At 58.4% G+C, this 8,157-nt stretch overlaps 1 protein-coding gene across 2 annotated transcripts; it reads right to left on the bottom strand.

Annotated features, from left to right (window-relative positions):
• Positions 1–523: 523 nt before the first annotated feature.
• Positions 524–6,091, bottom strand: EDN2 (endothelin 2). Of its 2 annotated transcripts, XM_037032539.1 has the most exons (5): positions 5,896–6,091; positions 5,382–5,538; positions 3,820–3,942; positions 2,778–2,876; positions 524–1,236 (listed from the first exon to the last, which is right to left on the bottom strand). In XM_037032539.1, the coding sequence occupies exons 1-5, from the start codon at positions 5,957–5,959 to the stop codon at positions 1,143–1,145; spliced, it is 537 nt and encodes a 178-aa protein (XP_036888434.1). In that variant the 5' UTR covers positions 5,960–6,091; the 3' UTR covers positions 524–1,142. The 2 variants fall into 2 exon arrangements, with proteins under 2 accessions (XP_036888434.1, XP_036888433.1); XM_037032538.1 differs by lacking the exon at positions 5,896–6,091 and having other exon boundaries at positions 5,382–5,879.
• Positions 6,092–8,157: the final 2,066 nt, after the last annotated feature.

The following is an 8,157-nucleotide window of genomic DNA, read 5'->3' as shown; positions in this document are numbered from 1 at the left end:
TGTCGACCCAGCTTTAGCAGGACCCCACCCAAAGCCCAAGGTGAGACGTAGGGCCGGGGCCAGGGCCAGGCCGTGGTTCCACCGCAGTATCCGTCGCTGGCCCCTGGGGCTGCACACAGCTGTGGAATCCACTCAGCCGCAGCCCCCTGCACTGGGTAGATTTGCTCTGGGCCTCCCAGCAGCCCCTGGTGGCGCAGGGCGGCTGGAGCTGAGTGGGCTTTGGCTGTCACCAAACCTGTTCTTGGGAGAAGCCTGGCCATCAGTTCCTGGTCTGAGGGGAACGTAGGTCCTGGAATCCTGGGTATCAGAGCGGCTTCTGCCAGGCACATCACAGGCAGAAGTCCAGAGAGGGTGGGTTAGCAGCCAGACATGCCTAGCAAGGGAACAAGGAGTGGAACCCAGGGCTCTGGCCACCTACCCCAGGCCCTTTCCTCCCCCTTCCTGTGTCCTCCTAACTTCCAAGTAGCCCCTTTGCAAGAGGTGCCCCCCCAGCCCTGCCTCAGCCAAGATGAAATACCAGAAAACCATTTCACTGTTTATTACAAACATAAGTTTGAAGGCAAATAATTGAGAGTTTAAAAAAATACATTACAATAAATAACTGGAATTCTCAAAGTTCTTATAGCAAATAAGTTATGTACAGACGGTGAAGCAGAATAGGCCCTTCTCACCAGGAGCGCCCCGAGGGTATGAGGGTACAAGGACTCTGGGGAGGGAGAGCCGGAGGGGACAGATGAGGGCATCCAGGACACCAGCCATTGGGCAGACCTGTCCAGTCTTCAGGGCTGGTTTAGGTGCGAGTGTCCATCACTGTGTGTCACTCCTGGTTTGTAGCCAACAGGCAGGACCCCTCTCAGGACGTGGCCTCCAGGCTAAGTTCTTTTCAGGAAGGATGTGGGGCCAGAGTCCGGGCAGGAGGCTGCTCTGCAGCCTGTAAGTTGAAGGCTTTCCTGGGCAGTGCGACGTCTTGGAGCTGCCTGAGGGCGGTTCCCTCATGGGGGAGGAGGCCAGAGCTCGTGCCGGTCCCAGCAGGCACGTTTCCCTGGCCCAGGAGGCAGGAGGAGAGTCTTTCTGGCCTGGGCTGCCTCTCTCCTCCCATCTCCATGCAGACTTTCTTCCCAGAGTTTCTCCAGCTCCCAACACTATCTCTTTCTTCGCCTGGAGTGTGTGGGCCTGATCTCTTTTATGGCCTCCTGCTGTCGCCTGGCAAAGCGTATCTTGGCAGAAGAAATGTCCCTGGAATCAAGAAGGGTCAGTTTAGCATCTCAGGAGATATGGACCACCCCAGAGTTCCCTGTGATAGGCAGCACTAACGGGGATGACACCGTTAATCACTGCTGCCCCGGAGTCAGAAGGTAGCCACCGGCCCTGAAAACGAGATCTGCCCAACGACAGGCCAGACCAGGCTGAGAGGCTTCTCTGCCCACATGGGCTCGGACAGAGCTGACGTTCAACATCCACTGTGGCTGGAATGACCGGATGGCCAAGAACAGCCCAGTGTTTGTTGCCAGGCCCTGCCTTCCCTCTTCTGTAGCATTGCTCATGCCCTTCCTCCCAGGCCGTTCCCCTTCCCCTCACCCAGACTCCACCGACTACAACTCCCACTGCTCACGTTCCAGCTCACACGGGTCCAGACGAACAGGGGTGCCCCTGGCTGCCCTATGAACCCTTGGGAGGGACACAGCCAGGCGGCCTTGTCCTGGCTCGAAGTGTCCTAGCCCAGAAGCCAGGAGGCTGGCTTTAGTCCTGCTGTGGGGACTTGGGCAAGGGTCTCGACCTCCCTGGGCCCCTTTCTGGGCCTGACAGATGAAAACGGCCCTGCACTATGGGAAGGGGGCCGTGCAGGTTGCCTGAGCAAGCCCACTGCAGAGGGCCATGCCCTTGCTGTCTTATCTGCTTTTCTTATCCTAAGACAGTTCCTGAGCGTATGCTGGATCCTGCCCGTCTCACCATCCTGCCTTTTCTCCTGTGTTTCTGCCTCCCCACAAAGATGGAGACCCCTGTGGAGCCAAGCGGGGGCCCCAGCACTGGCTGACTCCGAGGGAACGGGGACAAAAATGGCTGACACCTGCAGAGCTCCTGCGGCGGGCCAGGCCCAACTCCAGGTGCATCATTTTGTCAAATCACCTGACCTCCCATCAACCCCAGGACATGGGTAGCACTGCTGTCCCTGTTTCAAAACAGGAACTTAAAGCACATAGAAGTTAGATGACGAGCCCAGGCTCACAAAGCTTGTTTGTGGCAGGGCTTGGGTTCAAGTCAGGCAGTCCTGGCTCAGAAGCTGCCCCTTAGTCATGCTGCTGCTTGGCCAGGTACAGGGTTTCTGTTGAGTCAGTTTGATTGGACAGACATTCCTCCTGTGTGCTGACCCTCGAGCAGAGCCATGTTGAGTTCACCATAAAGGGGACCCCATCTAGGGTAAAGGGAGGGAGCGGGCTGGGCAGTTGGCCCCTCTGAACCCCAGCACATGGGAGATGCTTGAGAGAGACACAGCTAGAAGGAACGCCTGCGGTCTTTCCAGAGTCAAGAACCTTCAAACCCTCTAAAAAGTCTACTTCCCGGCCTGGTGGTAAAGAAGAGCACAGCAGTTAAAAGGCTCCGGAGTCAGCCAGATGCCAGACTGCTGTGTGACCTTAGAAAAGTACCTTCACCTCTCTGGGCCTCAGTTCTCTTAACTGCCCACTGGGGACGCAGTCCTGCCTCTTAGAGGGAACAACAGAAGCCTGAGGAAGTGGGCAGGGCGTACGGGAGGTGCATAGTTCGTGCAGTGCCCCTACCTCAGCTGCTGGAGCAGCTCTCCCGCAGTGGTCCACGTCTTGTCACCCTGGAACGCGTCTGCAGAGGACCCAGTGCCTGGGGTAGCCTCTATTTCAGTCCTGAATGAATAGCATTAGAGCGCAAGTGAGGGGCTGTCCAGGGCCCCAGGGCCACCTGGCTGCAGGCCCAGCCCCTCCCCCACCCGACTGGGACCTGCCCTCAGGAACAGATCCATTTCCACCCCGTGCACCTGGCGTCCTTCCTTTCCCAGGCGAGGTGGGGAGAACTGAGCTACCGGGAATGTATTCTTAGCTTCAGAAAGACACCACTGGGTGGCTGGCCTAATGAGAATCTGGCCACCCATAGCTGATGTGGCCCTTTGTGGGGGAAATAGAGGCAGGGGTGGGGCCACAGCTTGAGTCTCAGAGGAGGAGTCTTCTCGAAAATCATCACAGGAATGGAGGCTGGGATTGCAAGGCCAGTTTCTGCTTTCCCCCAATGCTCCAAGTGGCGGAGGGAAAGAACAAAGTTTCCCACTCTTTTACTGATGGGAAAACTGAGGCCCAAAGAGTTAAGAGAATGGTAAAGGCCCCCAGCAACTCTGTGGTGGCTCTGAAATGGGGCCATGGCCTCCCTGTTCTAGATGTCACTCCTCCACTAAGAAAGCTCCAAACTCCCCTGCGCCTCAGGGATGAATCGGAAGCCTTCTGGACTGGGTCAGACAGACCAAGGCTAAAGCCCAACTCTCCTTCTGACCCGCTGTGTGGACCGACAGGACAAGCCCTGTCCCCTTTTTGGGCCTGGGATGCCTCAGCTGTTGCCTGGGGAGAATCCCTCCTGCCCAGGAGTGAGACATGGTGCTCTCAGAAGCCCCCAGAGCTGGGCAGTGGGAGGGACTGGTTCTCTGCAGGAAGGGACAATGCCCATGGGCCCCTAGGACTCTGCACTCCATCTCCCCGTTCTCTCCTCTGCTCTTCTGCTGGCCTCTCAGATACCCTGCTGCCTAGGGCAGGTCCAGGCTGGCAGGCACCCGTGGCCCCTGCAGGCTGAGTGCCCACTTACCAGGGCCTTCGATGGCAGAAGGTGGCACAGGCAGGGTCTCTGGCACTGGAACATTCACAGCGTCCTGGCAGAGAGCGGCGCCGGCGTCTTGGCGGGTTTCCCAGGCCGTAAGGAGCTGTCTGTCTGTGGGCAGGCAGCCAGTGAGGTAGTGATGCAGGGTGGAGAGAGAGAGAGAGAGGGGAAAAGAGAGAGAGAGAGAGGGAGGAGAGGGAGGGGATTAGATAAATCACTGCCGTTGGCAAGTAGGGACTGTCCACACTGCACACTGGGATGGCCACAGATGCCACCAGGGTTGCAGCAAAAGGAGACCAGCCCCTGACCTTAAGAAGTCCCACTATAGGCTCCTACCTAGGTGCCAGGTAACCCTGGACGGGACCAGAGACCCTTCCCCTCTCTGGGCCTCTGCCCACCACCAACCCTCCCAGCCCCGCCCGCTCTCAGACAGGAACTTGAGCTGATGGAACCAGGCAGTCCCTGCAGCTTGCCCTGCAGGGGGGAGGAAATACCACCTCACAGAGTAAACGCTCAGGCTCATAGCTAAGCTGCCCCTTCCTGGTCCCCACTTGCCTGAGGGGTGACATGTATGTCTTAGAGCATTGACTTAAAAATGGTGTGTGCGTGTGCATGCATGTGTGTGAGGCCAGGTGGGACTGATTTCAGATCAGAGTCTAGCCAAGGCGGGCCGAGGGCAGGGCAGGGGCCCTGTGGCTGGTTGGACCAGCACCTTGGGGTGCCAGGGCTAATTTTAGCTGGTGTGGTTGGAGTTGTAATGACTCCAGGTAGACCCGACAGGCAGGGACTGGCAGGGTTCCCACCCCGAGCCAGTGTTTGGATGTGGATTAGCTCCACACACGCTTACGTGCTGGGCTTCTCTTGTCTTTTGCAACTTGGGGATGGGGAAAAAAACACAAATGCACACAGAAACTTCAGCTCGAAGTATGCAGTGGCCCGGAGGCAGTGCGGGTGCAGACAGAACAGACAGCCTAGGCTCCCACCCTGGCTCCACCAGGTGACAAAGGGCAGGTTTCTCATCTGTCATTTGGGGACAACACCACTACCTGCCTCAGGGGAGGATGGAGGGTTCACGAGATGATGGTGCACGAGCCGTGCTTGGCACAGGGCCTGGCGCAGCTGAGACGTGGGCGCTGTCATTAATTGTATTTTACTTAGAAGATCGTGCTGAGGTGGCAAGGCAGAGCGGGCGTGAGCTCTGCTGTCCGCCGGAGCTGGGCCGGACCTTCCACCTACCACTCACTCCTTCCGGTATGACCTTGCAGAAGGCACCTACCCTCTCTGAGCCTCAGTACCCTGGTCTGGAAAATGGAGCCAGCGCTTTCTCACCAAGCTGTTGTGAGAATTCTCACGAGACAGCCCTCTATATCGCCCAGGCAGCCTCCACGTGTGAGTGGAAACAATAACTGCTAACTGTTGCTATTAGCCCAGTGCTCCCACCTGGAGGCCCAGGAGAGCCGTGTTGTGCCTGAGGTTCCCCAGCATGCCAGCAGCCCCCTGCCCCTGCCCCCACTCTTTGCAGCCCTGCCTGAATCCCCACGGTAGCTCACCCGGGAGTGTTCACCCAGATGATGTCCAGGTGGCAGAAGTAGACGCACTCCTTGTCAAGCCAGGAGCTGCAGGAGCAACGTCGAGGCCGCAGGTGGGAGCCTCGGGCACGGGGTGTGGGCACTGGCTGCTCCTGGGTGGCAGTGGCCTGGCCCTTGCCTGCGTGCACAGGAGGGAGAAAGAGGTGGAGAGGTGGGTCAGGACGCTTGGCACAGCTGGAACAGGGGGACCTGCCAGGCTCCTCCTCTTGCATAATGGAGGAAGTTGGTACTCTCGCTGCTCAGGAGCTCCAGACCAGCCGGTATGCCTCAGCAGCCAGGTGGAAGGGCCAGCTGCTGCCCTGCCCCAGTAGCACCTCCGTACTGGCCAAGCCCCCTGCTGCTGCCGCTGGGCTCCTGCCGGGCTCGGCCTTGTATAGCTGGAGCTGGGTCATGGGGCACCGCGGTCCCCAGGGGTGGGGAGACACCGCTGAGCAGACCCGGGGGCTGCTGCAGCAGGCGAGACCGGATGGCTCACCTTCGTGCAGGGCCACGAGCAGGGCCAGAGCGAGGGAGCACCAGGCAGTGGGCACAGCAACCATAGCGGCGGTGGAGCACGGGGCTGGGCTAGAGCAGGGAGAGCGCCTGTTGCCCGAGTCCTGCTGCGAGCCCAGCTGAGCCGATAGCTCATTGCCTCGGTGCCCTGGCTGCTTCTTATAACTACCAGGCACTTCCCCGCCCCTGGATCCAGCCCTACTGCACTGCACCGGCGGGCCCAGAGCCAGGGCCACCGCCCCCTCCTGGGGCGTCTAGCCTGGCCCAGCCTCCACAGCCTGCCACGATGGGGGAGGGGGGCGGAGGGGGAAGGAAAGGCCCAGCTCCTCCCTCTCTGCGTGGAGCAACTCCCCAGTGCTGAGTTTCCCCTGCAACCCCCAGGAACTCCTCCCCGTCTCTAGGGGCTTCCTCAAATCGTCCCCCAAAGGGCCGGAGAGCTCCTCCCCCACTTTCCCCATGGCTGCTCCCTGGGTCTTGCCCAAAGCTAAGAGTTTGAAAGGGGAGTGCGAGAAAAACCTCCCCGCTCCTTGGAGAGACCCTACGGTCCTGCCTGCCTACTGCCTGCCAGACCGAGGGTGCCCCTCCTACGGTGTAGCAGGTGAAAGGCCTGCTTGTGGCTGTGAGGCCTTGGGCAAGTCAGAGCCCTCTCTGGGCCTGTTTCCCTTAGTGAAGGACACAGCCTTCCCCTGACCCCTGCAGCCTGGAGCCCAGGGCTGCCTCATCTCTACCTCACTCAAAGTGCCCCTCTCCCTTCCCCACTCTCCAGGGTCTGGGCAGAAGAATTCAGGTCCCTTCCAGAACCTTTGCAGCTGTGTGGCCATGGCCAAGGATGTCCCTCCTGGGCCTCAGTTTCCTTGTTTGCAAAACAAAGCCAAAATGGGGAAGGGGAGGTCTTCATATGTTGCCTCACAGGCTCCATTGGGACTAAGAATCGGGCTTCAGAGTCCTTTCCAGAAAGATGCCCCATGGATACCTGAAGTGTCTCTTGAAAGGTCTCTTGTCTTGGACATGGCAGGATGTCTTGGCTCACTTCAGTGGCTACATTCTGCAGAAAAAGCCAGGGGGTGGGGTGCTCCCTGAGGGCTGGCTCTGCTCCTGTCCCTCTGCTAGCTGAGAAGCTGGGCCTCGCTGGAGACCAGAGCAGGGATGCACTGTGCTGAGCAGAGCAGTTTGTGGAACTAACTGGCAGCCGCCCTCTGCTCCTACCCAGGCCTGGCTCAGGGGCCACCTCTTTCAGTGTCTTCTCAGGCCCCCTGTCTCCAAGCATAACAGGAAAAGAGCCCTCATTTCTTGGAATTCCCAGGGCCTGGGCTCTTGTGCCTGTCTGACGCATGACACTGAGCTTATCTCCCCAGCAATTGTGAGGTTCAGAACTCCAGAGGGGGCAGGGCCTGGAGCCTGCCTGGCATACGCAGGAGCAGCCCTCTGAGTAAACGTACTCAGAGGGGGTGGGGGGGGGGCGAGTGAATAAATGCCTGGCTTTGAACTGGGGAAACTGGGTCTGCAGGGACCCAGGCTTCCCTCTTTTTAGTTCTTGTGTTCAGGAACTAAACTTTTGTCAATAGATATTTATGAAGGGGGAAATAGATGCCCACGAAGAAACAGTGAATCTTGCTTTGTCACAGAGTGTGTCCTGAGCACATGTGCACACACATGTGCATGTGTGTGTGATTCCGGTAGAGCAGAACAGAATGGAAGGAAGGCGGGGGAGGCCTATCGGCTGGGTCAGGCTGCAGTGAAAGCTGGAACAAACACCCCTGGGCACCTACTGTGTGCTCGGAACGCTTTTGTCTCCTCTTCTTCGCAGTGCCAGGAGGCAGCTGCTATCTTCTGGCTATCAACTCCACTACTGCCCAGGAGGAGATGGAGCCTGGCCAAGGTCTCACAGCTGGTAGGTGCAGAGCCGGCTCTGAACTCAGATCTCCGTCTAGGCAAACCAGTGACTCCCCATGCAGTGCTCACTGCCTCCCTGACCCCCAACGGCCCCCCATGGTGCCTCTCGAAGAATTTAGAAGAGTATTTCTGGAATGAGGTGAGCAATATGCTCAGTCATTTCTATTAGCCTCCGAGAGAATATAAACACAGAATTAAGCAGGGTTAGGGTGAGAGGGGGATAGGAGGTGAGTAGAGAATTCAAATGGCTGAACTGTGAAGAGAAGAAAGAAGCAAAACAGATCACCAGGGAGAAGGAGGGGGTCAGGGTGGGGAGGAAAACAGGCAGGGAGAGCGAGAGGACAAGGAAGCA

Source organism: Sturnira hondurensis, unplaced genomic scaffold, assembly GCF_014824575.4.
Source record: "Sturnira hondurensis isolate 20B ecotype Veracruz unplaced genomic scaffold, ASM1482457v3 Scaffold0021490, whole genome shotgun sequence".
In the NCBI taxonomy this organism is placed as follows: Eukaryota; Metazoa; Chordata; class Mammalia; order Chiroptera; family Phyllostomidae; genus Sturnira; species Sturnira hondurensis.
Note: the sequence above shows the minus strand (reverse complement) of the source record. Positions and strands in the feature narration are given on the sequence as shown.

Bases quoted from the DNA above. Each gene is read 5' to 3' on its own strand.
- EDN2 (XM_037032538.1), bottom strand. From the start codon at position 5,632: ATGCAAGAGGAGGAGCCTGGCAGGTCCCCCTGTTCCAGCTGTGCCAAG. The intron at 3,943-5,381 runs GTGAGCTACCGT...GCCTGCCCACAG, and splicing joins ATCTGGGTGAACACTCCCGG to ACAGACAGCTCCTTACGGCC. The intron at 2,877-3,819 runs GTAAGTGGGCAC...CTATTCATTCAG, and splicing joins TTCTGCCATCGAAGGCCCTG to GACTGAAATAGAGGCTACCC.